This window comes from Octopus bimaculoides, chromosome 2 (assembly GCF_046866305.1).
Source record: "Octopus bimaculoides isolate indiv1 chromosome 2, ASM4686630v1, whole genome shotgun sequence".
NCBI classification, from domain to species: domain Eukaryota; kingdom Metazoa; phylum Mollusca; class Cephalopoda; order Octopoda; family Octopodidae; genus Octopus; species Octopus bimaculoides.
Window position 1 is genome coordinate 179781504 of NC_142929.1, and position 19422 is coordinate 179800925.

Here is a 19422-nt window from a genome sequence, read left to right on the forward strand (position 1 = left end):
TCGACCTATTGTAACTTGCAATGAAAAATGGATTTTGTACAGTAATAAAAAACGTTCTTCACAATTGTTGGACCAAAATAAAGCATTGAAGACCTCCCCAAAACCCGAAATCTTCAAAAAGAAGGTTATGGTGTACTGCTGGGCTCATCCACTGCAACTTCTTAAAACCCGGAAAAACTGTTACTGCAGAAACATATTGCCATGAAATTGCCAAAATGAACAAAAACTGCTACTCCTCCGTCCCAGACTGGTCGACAGAAGAGGACCAATCATTCTTCATGACAATGCTCGACCACACGTTTCACTTAATGACGCTCCAGACGTTGAGGGAAATTGGCTACGAAGTTCCTCCCAGCCCAGCTTATTCCCCAGACCTTTCTTCTACCAACTACCATTTTTTCAAGCATCTATATAGTTTCCTGCGAGAGGCGTTCAAAAATCAAACCGATGCTGAAAGTGCGTTCAAAGGGTTCATCAGCTCCAGAACTCCAGATTTTTACGTTACCGGAATAAACAAACTTGTAGCTCGTTGGCAAACATGTGTTGATCGTAATGGTACTTTGATGAATAAAATTTCCGCATTGTTGAAATATATTGCTTACTTTTTACTCAGCTTGATATATATATATATATATATATATATATATATATATATATATATATATATATATGCCGATATTTCCCTAGAATCATGTGAGTCTGCAAAAACTATCTCATTTACCATAACAACAGAATGTTCCAATAAATCAAATCAAGTTTATTAAACTATATAATATCGAAATACAATTATTATTTGTCTGAAATAAAATAAAATGAATATGAGAAAAAATATGAAAACGTATGCTTTAATCTACATTTTGGTTACTTTCAGGGATTGGACATTTTTCAAGGAACAATGGCAAATCATCTTCAAACTTGTTAGAACTATCTGCACGAACCATTTCAAAATCTTCATCAGTGAGGGACTGAACTTCATCTCTAAATGGTACTTTCAACCACTTTTTCGCAAGTATAGGAGTTTTCCCTTCAGGGACTATTTTGAACTGCTTTATTGATATGCAATCGAATATAGTATGTTTATAAACCACTTGATTTCCCCAATAAAGACCGCAGGTAATGCAAGAAAAACTGCCTATACGTTTAACGTCGTCAAATAATATCGTAGGTTTGCTTCTTGAAATACTAATCTTCTTTCGAAAATCAGGATTTACAATGATATAACATTTCTCTTCAAAATTTCGAAAATCTGAACTCTCAGCAGCAGTAGAGTTACAGGATGTACATTTCAGCGTATAATTACCTGAACTCTTAACAGACTTCATTTTCTGCATTTGGGAAGCAGCACGTTCTTGCCTATTTTGAATCTGAATTTCTTTCAAAGTTTCCTTGAAAACACCTGGATAGTTCAATTGATCTTCGTAAACATCGTTCACTATAGTTTGCATTTTATCAACTTTCATACGGTTTACAGTAGCTCTTTTGCCCAAGAGTGGATCTGCACCAATAATCTGAATGTATTTACCATCTGCTGCTCGAGCTCGGCCTACAAACAAAAGTAAATAAGAAGACATTTAACTCAAAATGATTTCAAACATTTCACAATGCTCCAGTTATATATGATACAAGTGAATAAGCGAATGCAATAATTATATTTGGTAGACGGAAACTGAAAGAACACACAAACATATGTGTGTGTGTGTGTGTGTGTGTGTGTGTGTGTGTGTGTGTGTGTGTGTGTGTGTGTGTGTGTGTGTGTGTGTGTGTGTGTGTGTCACCATCGCTTGACAACCAATGTTGGCGTGTTTGCATCTCCAGTAACTTAGTGGTTCAGCAAAAGTGACCGATAGAATAAGTACTGGGCTTACAAAGAATAAGTATTAGGATCGATTTGTTCGACTAAAGGCGGTGGTCTAACATGGTCGCAGTCAAATAACTAAAACAAGTAAAAGAATATATATACCGGGTGTCCACAAAGTCTGGGTACCGGGAGTAAATAAAATCATAACATAAACAATTAAATATAAGAAATAATTTCTTAAAGTATGTGTTAATCTCCATGTACCCAGACTTTGTGGACACCCTGTATATATATATATATAACAACAATGGACTCAATTCCACGCAACAAACTTTCGTGGGTGCCTAAGACACATCTATCTTGTCAGATGATAAGAGCAAAGTAAGAGTTTTGAGAGAATAATATGATGGCTTCTAGGTGTTAGACCTATGAAAGCGACACCAGTTATTTTCTGATTTTTTTAGGCCCACGTGTTTGGACGGGATGCTGGTAGGGTCCTGGCGCCACTTTGACAGCAGGCTGCAGCAGTGTCTTCAGTTACATCAGTTCCTTACATTGAGTACTGGACATGTTAGCGTGGGATGATGGCATGAGTCAGTCGCTCAATCGCTGTACAGTGAAGTATGAACACTTTAGCAACAGCAGTCTTTAAGCGAGAGTGACCAAAGATGGTGGTGTTGGATTATACGAGGTGGTATCAAAACGTTCCCAGACTAGTTCTGTAAAGCGTCAACAGAGAGCTAGCAGTGACCTTCATGAGGCAATGCGCCAAGTGGCATCGCTGTGCTTACTTCGCAAGTTGTGAAATTTGTGATTTTGTGACCACGTGTAAGCTGTAGTCAGCGATTTTGTCATGGACAGGAAGTTGGAACAAAAAGGCAACGTGAAATTTTGCATTAAACTTGAGAAGTCTACTACAGAGACATTGAGCATGATTCAGCAAGCTTACGGCGACGAGGCAATGAGTCGTACGCAACGTTTCGAGTGGCACGGGTGCTACAAAAGCGAAAGAACATTCCTGGAAGACAATGAGCAATCTAGAAGGCCTGCCACGAGCATCATCCCCAGAAATGTGGAGAAATTTCATCAGCTTGTGCATGGCGATCGTCAGAAGACAATCAACAACATTGCTGGTGCTGCTGGTCTGTTGTATGGGTCCGTGCAGGCAATCCTAAAATCTGAAAGTGAACATGCAGTGTATCTGCCAAGTTTGTCTCCCGCCTGCTGATCACTGAGTAGAAAGAATATCGCGTCGAAGGCTGTCAAGATCTCCGTCAGCGTGTCACTGATGACTCATCCTTTATGACAAGGATCAACACCGCTGACGAGGGTTGAGTCTACGGGTATAGCCCAGAAACGAAGCACCAGTTGTCACAATGGAAGAGCCCTTCATCTTCACAACCGAAGGCAAGACAGAGTCGCAGCGTTTGAGGGAGGACACTCAATGAAAGCACTAGATCTGTGGGATGCAAAGAATTGGATTCTTCACGACGACAATACACCCTGTCATCGATCTCTCCGCACTCGGGAGTTTCTTTCCAAAAACAACATGGCATTGCTTCCGCACCTGCCCTATTCAGCAGATTTGACACCTACGGACTTCCATCTCTTCCCCAAGATGAAAATGCAACTCAAAAGTCGCCGTTTAAACACTGTTGTCGTGATCAAAAATGAATCGCAGAAGGTTCTCGATTCACTTACAGGAAACAACTTCCAAACCGGATTCCAAAAGTGGAACTAGTCCAAGAACTTTTGTATACCACCTCGTAATTGAAGTTGAATGTCTATCATGTTTGGGTTGCAATCTAAATAAGCGGCATGGATTAAATACCTTGCTCTTGAGTGTGGGACAGTTCTGGTTAGAGTGGTATATCTGACTTGTCAGATACCAATGGCTTGTTCATTAACAGGACATATCTCTAGTGGTAACAATAAGATAGTTTATTCTTCTTGTTGATGGATACTGCAAGTTAGTGGAGTATATGTAGTCTCTTGCAGTGACAGAGCTGGCAGCCACGAATTCCAGGTGAGTAAGGAGGGCTCCTGACAACGAAGCTTCATTTAATGTTAGGGAAGTTATTTCCATGGTCACGGAAGTGGAACAAGGAATTGGATTTAGTACCTGCGAACTTTCATCTTTTCCCCCAAGATGAAAATGCAGCTCAAACGTCACCATTTTAATATTGTTGTCAAGATTCAAGGTGAATCGCAGAAAGTCCTTGACTCACTTACAGAAAACGACTTCCAGGTCGGGTTCCAAAAGTGGCAAGAACACTAGAACCGGTATATTGCTGCGGAAGGTGACTATCTCGAAGGAGATGATGCTAAAACTTAGGTAAATAAGCTAATTTTTTATTAAACATAACTAGTCTAGGAACTTTTTGATATCATCTCAGTACATGTTCCTTGTGTTCTGCACGAAATTTCTTCAATGTTTTCTTTCATGTTATAGATGTATAAATTTAAACGTGTGACTCTAATTCTTAGACATGCACATTTTATTGGTTTATTGCTATTGTTCTACGTTAAGATCTTTTTAGCGACGAAGAGGTTTGAACGCTACTATGATAGCTACAAGTTAACTTTATCACTTTAGATGTTATTTATAAATATCTCAGCCAATAAGGGTGTTGATTGGTCAAATATTAAATTAAATCTTTTCTATTTAGTTAGTAAGTTAGAAAAAACCTTCTAAAATATTTTCTCATATTGTTGGGATGTATTTCTCAAAGACTGTGTTGTAATTCAACAATTCAACTCAATGTCTGATGAAATGAAATGAATATTTTGTTTTACTATTATACATTACACAATCTCTCTATATGTAATCTATATGTATAATAAATAACAATTCTCTTAGAAAAACTATCATCTTCATTCCTTCTTCATTTATTATTATTCACTCTGCAATAAATGTACTGTGATTAATTGCTATATAATCTTTGAATTTGCTTAATTATTATTAATCAATAAGTTATCATAATAATTAATTGGTTAATAAGGTGTACTACTGTTTGTACTCTTTTTTGAGCACTCTATCAACCAAATACTCAAATGAAGTACTACTGAATTGGAAAAATCACTACTATTGGGTCATCCCGTAAATAATGCGGTTTTTTTTCAATTGCATTAACTAAAAAGTTGGAGGGGGTGGGATAAACTACCTGCATCAACTTGCTATAGAAGCAGGTAGTAATTTTACTTTGGTCTTATTCTTAGTGCAAGTTGTGAAAAGTACATTTCGATTTTAACAGTTATTTTTCAAAGCTATAATAGAAGTGACAAAGGAGTATATTCGGCATATTTTGCTTTATGAGTTCAATAAAGGTAACAACGCAATGCAAAGTGCAATGAATATTAATGCAGTATATGGGGATCACATAATAAGCATAAGACAGCGTCAACAGTGGTTCCAGAAATTCCGAGCCAGAAACTACAGCCTAGAAGACAAGCTTCATCCTGGAAAATCTGTAGAGCTCGACAAGGATGTCCTTCAACCCTGGTGGAACAAAATCCTATTGTAACTGTTGAGGGACTAGCAGAGAAGCTTGGATTTGGTCATTCAACCATTTATAGACACTTGTGTGCCATTGGAAAAGTCAGCAAATTAGGTCAATCGGCTCCTCACAAACTTTCTGAGTCTAATCATGCGCAGAGAGTGAACGTGTGCCCTTCTATGCGGTCACATTTCACAAATGAGCCATTTTTGGACCAAATAGTGATTGGTGACGAGAAATGGGTTCTCTATAATAATGTCAAGCACCGAAGATAGTGGGTGGGGAAAGGAGAAACACCAGCACCATAAGCTAAAGAAGGTCTTCACTCATGTAAGGTGTTGTTATCTGTTTGGTGGGATATGAGAGGTTTAGTCCACTTTGAACTTTTAAACACAAACCAAACAAAAACAAAGGAGATCTACTGCGAGCAGCTTGAATGACTTAAGGCTGGAGTAGTTTGAATGGGAAACAATGCCCCACCCACCATATTCCCCGGACATCGCCCCATCTGATTACCATTTATTCTGCAGCCTTCAGAATCATTTCAACAGAAAAAATATGAATTCTGCAGACGAGATCAGAACAATACTGGAGGTGTATTTTTCGTCACGGACAAGTAAATTTTGAAAGAGGGGCCTTGCAATTCTACCAGATAGATGGAAGAGCTTTGTAGAAAATGAAGGAGAGTATATTTTAAATTAAAAATGAACTTTGTTTTTCTAAATTTTGAAAAGTAAAAGAAGTATAAAAAAAAACCTCATTCTTTATGGGATGACACAATACACACACACAAATGTAGAGTATCATAATGCAGTTTACTTCCAGTAAAGTGGTGTGGTTACTACTGTAATCAGTAATATTACAGATAATATTATGCAGAGCAAATGTAGAAGGAATTATGATAAACACAAGATGAACTTTATTAGTTCCCTGCATATTTTTCCCCATTGTGGTTATTTGCAACCTGTGCACTGGATTTTTTATTTGCAGTAGGATGCTGAACCATACGAGATCATCAGAAAATTCTGTTGCATTACATTGCAGAGATCAAACGACAATTGATCTCTAACATAATGCAATAAAATATTTCTCTGATGATCTGTTATGGTTCAGCATCATAGTGCACTCAGAGCATCCAATACAGAATTTGCAAATAACAATGTGGAAACATATGTAGGGAACAATTTATATAAATTTGTGTTTACCATAATTTCTCGTGTGTGTGTGTGCATGTGCGTGTGCATGCATATGTGTTTTATGTATATGCACACACATATATGTCCATATGCAAACATATACGTCCATATACATACACACACACACATATATAATCATCCATACACACGCATATATGCATTCTCATACATACATACACACACACACACACACACACACACACACACACACACACACACACACACTCAGATATCAAGACAGAAAGTAGAATGCGCAAGACAGAGGAAATCATACAACAAAGAACTGAAGATAGAAGACAAAATAACAAGTTCAAGAGAGAAAATATACATCAGAAGTTGAGATACCAAAGAACAATCACAAGGCTTAGGATAGAGAACAGAAAACGCAATTCACAAAGCATAAGACAGTGAATATATGATACTGCTGCAAAGATTATATAACACATAAGATATAATGTATAACAGAGTAAACCATGACTCAGAAGATAAGATGGTATGAAGAAGAGTAATACACAATGAGAGAAGTAGAGTATCAGAAATGTCACATAAACATCAAACAGAAGGAAATGTTATCTAATATGACTCATAAAAAGTAACCAATTCACAGAAGATCAAAAATAGACAAGATATAAATTCCGTAAGACAACAGTTACAAAGGACGTGAATATAAAAAATATTATAAATGACAAAACAGAGTAGAAGACAAGATAGAAGACGAGAAAAAAAAACAAGATATAATATACAAAATACAAAATATTAGTGAATAAGTGGAAGATAGAAAAAGGAACATAAAAAGTACAAAATTCAAGACTTACAGTACAAAAGACAACACAGAAAAGAGTGTCTGAGCCAAAATACAAGGCTCAACATGAATGATTACAACACCATATAAAAGACATTAAAAGAGAAAATACAATACAAAAGACAAGTCATATAAGACAATATACTAGATACAAGACATTAGACACAAAATACAAGACATAAATGGGAGGAAATAAAATAAAAGATATAAAAAAGACAAAAATAATCAAAACTATAAGTCATAACAGAAGATAGGCCAAGAGAGCTGACAGACAACAGAAGACTCAAGATAAAACATACACAAGACTAACTGATTAGACAGGCTAGAAGATATAGAAGCTATAGAAGAAAAGAAAAGAAACAAAGGTCAAAGAGACAAAAAGATGCAAAGGAAAAGAGAGACCATGCAAGACAACGAAATTAAGAAATAAAATTGCTTTGGAAGGCATATACATACCTCTTTTTTGCACATGAGATCTTACTCCCTGCACAGTCAAATAATCAACTACTAAGTTGCATTTCTGAATATCTAAACCTTCTTCTGCTACAGGAGTTGCAATCATAAGTTTGCACTCACCACTCCGAAACATTCCAAGTACTTCTTTTTGCCTATTTATTGACATACCTGCAATAAATAATAATAATAATAATAATAATAATAATAATAATAATAATAATAATAATAATAATAATAATAATAATAGTCTTGAAGAGAGGCAAAATCAAATGTATGGACAGGCTAGCAATACCATCAGGGGAAGTTATGAAGGAGATAGAAAAGACAGGCTATAAGTACTTGGGAATATTGGAAATGGATAAATTGATGGAGAAAGAAATGACAGAAAAATTTAAGGTGGAGTACTTGCTCAGACTGAGACTGATCTTTAAGTCGAAATTAAATGGATGGAATAAGATTGAAGCTATCAACACTTGGGCGGTTTTACTCCTTAGCAGAAGTATTCGCATGGCCAGTAGATGAATTAAGCAACTTAGACAGAAAGACAGGGAAGTTGCTGACTAGATATGGGATACTCCACCCAAAAAGTGACACGGACAAATTGTATGTAGCAAGAAAAAGAGGGGAAGAGGACTGATTGGATGCAGACACAATATTAGAGCAGAAGTAAACAACATAGCATGGTATGTAAAAAATGCCACAGAATCACTATTATTGGAAGTATGAAGGTCAGGCTTGTGTAGGATGAGAGATTGCAAAGATAAAGCACTATACAAGAAATTGAAAACGAATGAAACTGAAAATAGGTGGATAAAGAAAAGAATGCATGGACAATTTCATGTTGAAGATAAGACAGACAGAGAAAAAAGATGGCTGTGGATGACTAAAAGTGATTTAAAACTGGAAACAGAGGCTCTAATCTGTGCTGCCTAAGAGCAAGCACTAAGAGTGAATTACATCAAATACAGAATAGACAACATATCAGAAACTGATAAGTGCAGAATTTGTGGACAAAATGGTGAAACCATATGACATATTACCAGTCAATGTACGCCACTAGCCCAGAAGGAATATAAGAGACGTCACAACAATATAGCCAGGCTTGTCCATTAGACACTTTGCAACAAGTATGGACTTGACAGAGCAAAGAATTGGTACGACCACAAACCTGAAGGCATCGTCGAAATTAGAAATGCAAAGATCCTATGAGATTTTATGATTTAGTGCGACCATGAGATAGAGAATTGAAAGCAAGAGAAAGAAAGCAAATGATGCTGGATCATTGATATAGCATTCCCAGCTGACAACAAGGTATGTGATAAGGTTAGCTAGGGAGGTTAAGCAGTTGTGGTTGATATAAAAGGTGGTAGTAGTACCAATAATTGTCAGAGCCCTGAGAACAGTGAGTAAAAATCTTGAGAAGTACATGGAACAAATAGGGGCTGCAATAAGGGTGGAGCACTTGCAGAAAACAACACTGCTTGGAACCACTCAAATACTCCAGATGGTGCTTGAAAAAATAAGGGGTGCTACCTTAGCTCAGTGGTAGCGAACATCTGACACCGTAGTATATCTCCAGCATTAGAAGCCGTGCAAAGACAATAAAATACTAATTATTATTATTATTATTATCATTATTTTTATTATTTCTAATTTTTGCCACAAGAGTAGCTTGGGGGAGGTGGGGATGAGTCGATTACATCGACCCCAGTTTTCAACCTGTATTTATTTTATCTACCCCAAAAGGATGAAAGGCAAATTCAACCTCAGTGGAATTTGAACTCAGAAACATAGTGGCATGCCACCAAGCATTTCATCCAGTGTGCTAATGATTCTACCAGCTCTCTACCTTTATAACAATAATAATAAAAAGCAAGGGTAATACAGCTAGCGATTATAGATCAATCACTTGCTTACCATTAGTGCAGAAGCTTTTAACAGGAATGCTTTCAGAAAGCATTTACAAGCACCTTTACAGCCAGAATCTACTGCCAGAAAAACAGAAAATTTGCAGGAAGAAGACTAGAGGAATGTATGATCTATTATATATAGACAAAGCAGTTCTAAATGAAGTAAAATCTAGAAAGAAAAAATTAACAATAGCACGGATAGCTTATACGAAAGCCTATAAGATGATCCCACACTCATGGATAAGTGATTGTTTGAGTATATTCAGTATTGCAGACAGCATAAGAGAATTAGCTTTAGCATGAAGAAATGGAAAGTAGACCTCTACTCAGGTGACACACCATTATGGAAAGTTAATATCAAGAGGGGAATTTTCCAAGGAGATTTGTTATCCCCTTTAATATTTGTCTTATGTTTAATCCCCCTCAGTTTAATATTCAGGAAGGCAAGGCAGGGTATTGGTTCAGAAATTGCAAAGGAAAAGTTAAGCATTTGCTCTACATGGATGATCTGAAGCTATTTAATAAGAATTATAGTAAAAAGAGATAGATTCCTTAACACAAACTTTAAGACTCTTCAGCAAAGATATAGGTATGGAATTTGGCATGGATAAGTGTGCAATATTAGTCATGAAAAAAAGGAACAATTAGCCGACAATGAAGGCATCCAATTACTAGATGACCAGATGGTCACTGAAAGAAGGAGAGAGTTATAAGTATCTAGGAGTATTAGAATCTGACAGATTACTAACTACAGATATTGAAAACTAAAACTGAGAAGGAGTACATCAAAAGTCAAAGCTAAATGGTCCGCATCTAGTGAAAGTTGTAAATACTTGGGCAGTATCATTATTTAGATACTCAACAGCATTTGTAGATTGAACAAAATCTGAATTAGCAAAGCTACGCAAGAACTAGGAAGGAATTCAATATGAATGGAGGACTCCACCCAAGGACAAGAGTAGCAAGATTATACTTACCTAGAAAGGAAGATGAAAGAGGGTTAATATCAGTAGAAGACTGTGTGAAGTTAGCTAGAGTAGATATAAACTCTTAAGTAGGTAACAGTGAAGAAAGTTTATTAAGAACTGCTAGAGTTACAGCAGGACATAGCGAAACCAAAAAGCTAAATGAAGTTAAAAACTATACTGATGAATTGTATGAACATGAACCTCGTAAAGTATTACAGAGTAAGAAATATAAGATGTTGTGAGACTTTAACATTTAGACAGACAGAGTTATAGAAGCTAGATGGCCTTATTCAGTAGTAGTAGATAAAGAGAATAGAAAGTGCCAAATAATTTGACTTTACAGTCCCAAATGATGAGAAAGTCAATATGAGAGGTATAAAGAAGATAGCATTGAGTTACAGAGACTATGAAAAGTGCAGGTAAAATGTATCCCTGTATAGGTGCATTAAGCACTCTCCCTAAAGATTTGAACAGATGGATAGAGAAAATAGGTATAAAACCCAGTTTAGTACAGCTCCAGGAAACAGTGTTATTAGGGACAGCTAGGGTACTTAGATGGATTCTTGGCATCTAACGTTACTTGTTGTAGCCCGATGTTAGGAAATTTTCTTTTCCAACAGTTTAATTGTTGAGCATATATGAAATGAAGTAATAATATCATCATCATCATTTAGTGTCCAGTATCCATGCTGGCATGTGCCAGACTCTAGTCTGATTTGGCATGGTTTTCTACAGCTAGATGCCCATCCTAATACCAACCACTCTAAGAGTGTAATAGATGCTTTTACACGCCACTGACATGGGTGCCAGTTGCATGGCACCAGTATCTGCCACAACAATGATTTCACTTGCCTTGATTGGTTTTCTCTTTAAGCATAGCATATTTCCAAAGGTCTCAGTCATTTGCCTTTGCCTCCATGGGGCCCACTGCTTGAAAGATGTTTTTTTACGTGCCACCAGCAGCATTTTGTCTGTGTGAACATTCTAAATGAAAGGCAAAGGTAACCCTGGCAGATCAAATTCTACCAAGGTCACCCTTGCCTTTCGTTCTTTTGGGATCAATAAAATAAGTACCAGTTGAGCACTGAGGTCAATCTAATTGACTGTCCCCCTCCCCTAAAATTTCTTACTTTATGCCAAAATTTGAAACCACTATTATTAATATTACTGAGCTGACAGAGTTGTTAGAGTGTCAGATAAAATACTCTACAGTATTTATTCTGGTCTTTTGCCAGTACCAGATGAGTCATAGCAGCCCTAATATTACCTATATAAAAAAAAATGAAGTGGACTGACATATCAAATTTTGAACCCGCTGAAGGTACACAAGATACCAAAATATCGTTCAACAAATTTAATTATGGCACTCTTCTTTATTTACATATTCCTTCCAGAAGAGTTATAGCAGTCCTAATATTATCTATATTATTATTATTATTATTATTATGTTGTTGTTGTTGTTGTTGTTGGCACTCTGTCGCTTACGACGTCGAGGGTTCCAGTTGATCCAATCAATGGAACAGTCTGCTCGTGAAATTAACGTGCAAATGGCTGAGCACTCCACAGACACGTGTACCCTTAACGTAGTTCTCGGGGATATTCAGTGTGGCACAGTGTTACAAGGCTGACCCTTTGAATTACAGGCACAACAGAAACAGGAAGTAAGAGTGAGAGAAAGTTGTGGTGAAAGAGTACAGCAGGGTTCGCCACCATCCCCTGCCGGAGCCTCGTGGAGCTTTAGGTGTTTTCGCTCAATAAACACTCACAACGCCCGGTCTGGGAATCAAAACTGTGATCCTATGACCGTGAGTCTGCTGCCCTAACCACTGTGCCATTGCGCCTCCACATTATTATTATATTATTATTATTATTACTATCATTATTATCATCTTCATTATTTTAAGAATGTGGTAAGGTGATAAGCTCCCAACAAAGTGATATCACAGGAAAATTTCAGTCATCAATTGAAACTATTTCATTCCAAATAAAATAAAAACATGGAAGTTACAAACTGAGGGAGCATCTACATAGTCACTCAATCTGCAAGAAACAATAAGAGAGATCTCAAGCAGTCACTTCTGCTACAAATAGTAGCCAAATATTCCTCAAATCACACCCGACTGTCCTAAAAAAGGAAGAACCATATGTCCCCAGTATGTTAAAAAAAAAAAAAAAAAGGATGGTAACAGCTAGAATGAATTTAACCACATATCTGCTTGACCAGAGCTACCTGGAGCAACAACATATTCATCAATTACCTTTCGCAGTTGTAAACTTGCTTATATAAAGAACCTTCATAACTGCAAATAAATATATAGAAAGTGGGCATTATTATACACACCAGGACCACTCTCTGTATTTATTCCTGCCATCAAATATTGTGGATTGAAATCAGCTGTTTCACTTTTATCATTTAACACTTTTGCCAAAATCTTTGTCAAAATTTTGGTCTCAACAAACACTATGACACGGGAATCTGGTTTATCATGAAATTTTTTCTGGATTAAATCTACAAGTGCCAAAAGACATGAACTTTCAGCCTCCAGTTCTTCTTCTGTGCTATAATTTTCAAATTCCTCCAGTTTACCTAAAATAAACAGAATAAAATAGATTAGATTTCTTTTTGTCTCCATTCTTTCATTAGCTGAGCTCAAAATATAAATGCAGAAAATGAATGTAGACATACAAACAAAAGAAAACTAACTAAGGGGCATCTTATCAGTTTTCTCATCATCTATTATAGCTTTAGAATGCTATGGAAAAAACTGTTATTGGATCTTTTCTTTAGAGAATGAAATATTATTCCCGAACTCAAAGGAATGAACCCGGAACCATGGTTAGGTTATGAAGTTTTCAGCCAACCCTCATACAGATGTTCAAATTTAATTATCTATTCTAACATCAATGTCTTCTTTGTATTCCACAATTTACAAGAACAATGAATAAGCACCATGTAAATTACTGCAGTCAATGTAATAAATTAAAATCCCTCAAGCTGCTGCCCTATCATTGCCACAATTCAATAATTCAAACATATGAAAGAATGTGTGAAGAATGTACATACAAACAATATTTTTCTAATATATATATCAGGCATTAAAACAATTGTGAGGGTGGGAGAATGTGCAATTGTGTCTATATGCATATGCATCTATTAATTTTGAAGAATTGAAAAAAGAAAAAGATGGAGGTGAAAATAAGAATGAAGTAAAATTGAGGTAATATTAACTTACGTTTTAACAATATCTTCAAATTTTCAAAGGCATCTGTTTCAAGTGTTTCATTGTCTAGATAATCATACAATATTTCTATGGCATCCTTTGCACGATAACCTTTCAGTATCTGTAAAACTTTGTTACATTTCTGTGTAATATAAGCACATAAATAAATGATTTGGTAATTGTTTATTTTTGCTTTCATTATTATTGATTTCTTAAGGAAAAAATCAATTCCTTTGAATTTATACGGGTATATGTTAACAACTGATATTATTGATTGACAGATCTCCTATAACAAAAGTACCAAACCTATGGCTAGATGCATATCACAAATATTAAGAATATCCAAAATTTAATTTTACCCACTTCATTTACAAACAAAAAAAATTTCTCAATATTATTCCTATTTTAATTAATGATACACAGGGATGTGTGAAATTCTGCCCTAAATTATCTGAGTTATCCTATATAAAATGGGAATTTGGAGAATAATTTGGATGAAGAGAACTTACTTATTCACTGGTACTCCATCGGTTACAATGATACATATTCTAGTTGATCTATTCAAAAGAACAGCCTACCCTTGAAATTAACGTGCAGGTGCCTGAGCTTTCCACAGACATCTGCATCCTTAACATAGTATTGAAGGAGATTCAGTGTGACACAGAGTGTGACACAGAGTGTGACAAAGCTGGCCCTTTGAATTACAGGTACAACTCATTTTTGTCAACTGAGTGGAGTGGTGCAATGCGAAATAAAATGTCTTGCTCAAGAATACAATGTACCAGTGGGAATGGAACTCATGATCCTATGATCATGAGCTGAATACCCTAACCACTGAGCCAGAAATAGTACTAAAATAAACAACAAAGTATGGGATGTTTGAATCCAGTACTAGACACCTAACATTCTTATAAGGTTCTTCTCTAAAAATATTTTTGAATTTCTATCATAAAAAAAGTGAACAGCAAGTTTGTTCAAGGTGAGATTTGAATTCAAAATAAATCTCACAAACATTGTTTTTACACTTCTTTAATATCTTTGCTACAGTGCACATTCAGACCCATAGTTTAAGTTTCAGATACACAAGCACATATACTCTTTACACCAAAAACAGTATTAAAATGAACAAATCCAGTACTCTTGATGAATATATGTTTAAAACATCATCTTAAAGAAGTAATCTAAAAAGTTTGCATGAAATTCTCAAAGTAGTATCATCAGCTTTTTTTTTTGGTGGAGGAGGACAAGCATGATATTAGACAGGTGTTTTTCTAGAGTCTCACATTGGCATCCAACACAGAAAGTATTAAATTAAAATCAACATTATAGTAATAATTATCTTAATTTTTTCATTATCTTAACAGTGTACTTCATTATCTTAACAGTGTACTTCATTATCTTAACAGTGTACTGAATGAAATGCTTGGAAACATTCCTCTCAGTTCTCTACACACTGAGTTCAAATGTCACTGGGCTCGACTTTGCCTTTCATCCTTTCGGGGTCGATAAAATAAGTATCAGCTGATTACTGGGGTTGATGTAATCAACTGACTCCCTCCCTTGAAATTGCTGGCCTTGTACCAAAATTTGAATTCATTGACATTTGGAAGGGCATCCAGTTGTAAAAATCTTGCCAAAACTGACCTCGCTTGTGCTAGCGCCACATAAAAAGCACTCGGGCTACTCTGCAAGCTGGTTGGTCTTAGGAAGGGCATCCAGCCGTAAAAACCATGGTAAAACAGATACAGAAGTCTGGTGCAGTCTTCTGCCAAGCCAGCTCCTGTCAAACAGCCCAACCAATGCCAGTATGGACGGCAGACGTTAAAAGATGATGATGATTGTGACAGATGGAAGAATAATTAAGGCCTTTAGGTATTTCATTTTATCTCTTTCTATTCTACTTTTATATATCATGAGAGTCAATTTTCTCTTTGTACAGGTCAGGTGTTTATAATATAAACGATGAAGTCAGGTACTGAGGTACTGATTTAGTTAACCATACCTTCCTACCAAAATGGATGGGTGACTTTATCGCAAAGTCAAAAATCACTTTTGTTACTGTAAGGAGTGACAAAACTAATTTTGTACTCGATGTGCCATGATCACAACCATATCAATTTGTATACATGCCATACATACAATATTTGTTTTTGTGCAAGTGTGAAAGGAAACCAGGTGATATACATGCAGAAGAGGCACTAAGAAGTGAAAAAATTACGAGTGAAATATGAAAGAATAAAAGTTCATTGGCTAAGGGGAGGTTACTCTTTTTGTTTCAGTAATAGGAAAACTAATATAAATAGTATATAGATTAACTTCTTGAGCACAAAAACAAAGTTTTGGAGAAATAATTGATTTGATTTAACACAAGTATTTGATTGGTGCTTATTTCATAGACTATTTGAAAAATGAAAGGTTAAGTCAGTTTTAGCAGGATTTAAATCTGAACATAAATAGACATGACAAAATATCTTGCAAACTGTACTAGCCATTGCTGTATTAATTCAGCTAAAGTAGTATATTGGTGGAATCATGTATCTGATTTCATCAACCACATTACATAATTGGTACTAATTTTATCAGCCTTAATTTTAACAGTCTAAATCTTTAGAGCAGCTTATGTGATACTTCTGGCGCTATTTTATTTGGGAAGTAAAACTATTTAGTGTGTTCTGACTTCTTTGTATCAATTATTGACTGTTAATTGATACAAAAGAGGAATTCGAAATTAATTTTCTTTTATATTATCATACACATTTGTTACTATAAGTGTCTACTTGAAAATTAGAACTCTCCTAGACATTGAAATATGGCAGAGATAATGTTTTATTTAGACTATTGTTGTTATTATTGTCTAACCTGAAGTCATTTTTGATTGAGAAGAATTACACTGTGTAACACGGTTTTTATTCTTGGGTAGCAACTATTATTTCTTATTTGTTTACCCCTAGAAAGTATGAAAAATGGCTAAAGTCTCCTTCAAACTTTGCTTTTGTTACATTTATTGAAACCCCAAAGAGACCCTCTCAAAACATGGCTATGATGTTCCCCAACTACTCCTGCTCATGATCAGTAACGCACATATTGTAAGCCACTAAGGGACATGCTCAAGTGGTTAAAGTCAAGCAACTGACAAGCAAATCTGTGGTATTGAGCAGTGTATTTGCTATAATGACATTTCTGCTTCAGCAAATCAGCACTGAATCTGTCTGAAATGTAATGGAAAACAGGTCAGTTTCAAAACATTGATGTCCAAGTCAAAAAAGCAAAGTTTGAAAGGAATGGTAATCATTTCCTTTTATTTCTTGATAGAAGCAAATAGGAAATAAAACATACTAACCAAATACAGAAGGAAATAAAAGTTTTGTTACACAGTGTTATAATCAAAGGCAATCCAGCCATGACCATTCAGTTTTGTTTTGGGTTGGGGGTTTTTTTTTGTATATTTAAAACTACATTATTTAATGAGTGTTTAACTTTTTTGAAGATAGGAGTAAGTTTAGGTAGCTATTTCTAGCAAGTAGAATGACTGCACAATAGGTTCCTTGTCAGCTTGTTATCTAGCAGTTTAGGGGGAAATGGTAGCAGTCTAGGTTAAATATTTTACAGTGCTCAGTCTTGAGTTACTACAAAAAAATCCTGCCAGTGACAACTTCCTCTTTCATATCTAAGAAGTTGATTCCACAGAAGTAATATACTGGGTTGATTTAATCTATTGTTCCCACTCCTACAGAAAAGTTAACCTCATATCAAATATAATCGTTATTATTGAGGAGATAAAAATTAAGCGTAAAGAAATTAATAATTTTCTATATCAGCAAAGAGTATGATGAATAGCTCAAAATATTAAAATTTACCTTTCTCTGAAACACACAAAATAATTTAGAAGATTAGCAAAACAAGTCAATGAAATTTTGTGTTTAACTTGGGAAGTCTGCTACAAAGACATTGAGCATAGTTTGGCAAGCTTACGGTGATAAGGCATTGGGTCGTATGCAATGCTTTGAGTGGCACAGGCATTTCAAAAGTGTAAGAACATCTCTGGAAGACCCAGAAATCCTCATCATCATCATCGTTTAATGTCCGCTTTCCATGCTAGCATGGGTTGGACGATTTGACTGAGGACTGGTGAAACCGGATGGCAACACCAGGCTCCAATCTGATTTGGCAGAGTTTCTACAGCTGGATGCCCTTCCTAACGCCAACCACTCAGAGAGTGTAGTGGGTGCTTTTACGTGTCACCCCCACGAAGGCCAGTCAGGCGGTACTGGCAACGGCCACACTCAAAACGGTGTATTTTATGTGCCACCCACACAAGAGCCAGTCCAGGGGCACTGGCAACGATCTTGCTCGAAAATCCTACGAAGGCCAGTCAAGCGGTACTGGCAACAGCCACGCTCAAACTGGTGTATTTTATGTGCCACCCACACAAGAGCCAGTCCAGGGGCACTGGCAACGATCTCGCTCGAAAATCCTAGGAAGGCCAGTCAGGTGGTACTGGTTACGGCCACGCTCAAAATGGTGGAGAAAATTCATCAGCTTGTGCATGAGGGTCATTGAAGGACAATCAACAACATTGCTGATATTGTTGGTCAGGCATAACGAATTCATGCAAGCAATCCTAACACCTGAATTGAACATGTGGCATGTTTCTGCTAAGTTTGTCCCCTGCCTGCTGACCACTGAGCAGTAAGAACATCACATTGAACTGTCAAGATCTCCGTCAGCATGCTGCTGATGACACATCCTTCATGTCAAGGACTGTTACTGCTGACAACAGTTAGGTCTACAGGTACAACTCTGAGATGAAGCCGCAGTCATCACAATGGAAGAAGGCACAATAGAGCCACAGCTCAATCAAGAGCATGCTCATCGTTTTTTTTCAACATCCTTGGTATTGAACATCAAGAATTTGTACCCCAGGGCCAAAACGTTAATCTAGAGTTCTACTGCAACGTTTTGAAGCATTTGAGGGAGGACATTCAATGAAAGAGACCACATCTGTGGAGTGCAAAGAAATGGATTCTTTACAAAGGCAATGCACCTTGTCACCAAGCTCTCATCACTCATGAGTTTCTCACCAAAAAACAACATAGTATCACTTCTGCACCCACCCTATTTACCAGATTTACCACCTGCAGCATTCTGTCACTTTTCCAAGATAAAAATGCAGCTCAAAGGTCACCGTTTTAACACCATTGTTGAGATCAAGAGCAAATCACAGAAGGTTCTCGACTTGCTTACAGAAAACAACATCCTGGTCGGATTCCAAAAGTGACAGGAAATGCTGGATCCAGTGTACTGCTGCACAAGGTGACTATTTTGAAGATGATGTTAAAATTTAGGTAAATAAGTTATTTTTTGTTAAGCATAACTAGTCCAGGAACTTCTTGATACCACCTTATATATACTTCCTTTCAGATTTATGAACTAGTACCTGATATATACATACAGACAGTCTGACAGATATTCATTGTTCGTATATATACTTGGGGATGATAATCTTTTCCTTTTGCCATTTAAACACACGTACTATTTATTTGATCTTCACTTAAGTTTTTATTTGTATTATTT

The 19422-nt window shown here is 36.3% G+C and overlaps 1 protein-coding gene across 1 annotated transcript in view; it reads right to left on the reverse strand.

Moving 5' to 3' along the window:
- Positions 1–736: 736 nt before the first annotated feature.
- Positions 737–19422, reverse strand: part of LOC106868709 (antiviral innate immune response receptor RIG-I) — a 36179-nt gene continuing 17493 nt past the window's right edge. The window contains exons 8-11 of the mRNA XM_089348122.1: positions 13861–13990; positions 12969–13214; positions 7750–7917; positions 737–1543 (exon numbers count right to left, since the gene is read on the reverse strand). Coding sequence (XP_089204248.1) covers positions 846–1543; positions 7750–7917; positions 12969–13214; positions 13861–13990 — 1242 coding nt within the window. The 3' untranslated portion in view covers positions 737–845. The remainder of the gene's footprint in view (positions 1544–7749; positions 7918–12968; positions 13215–13860; positions 13991–19422) is intronic.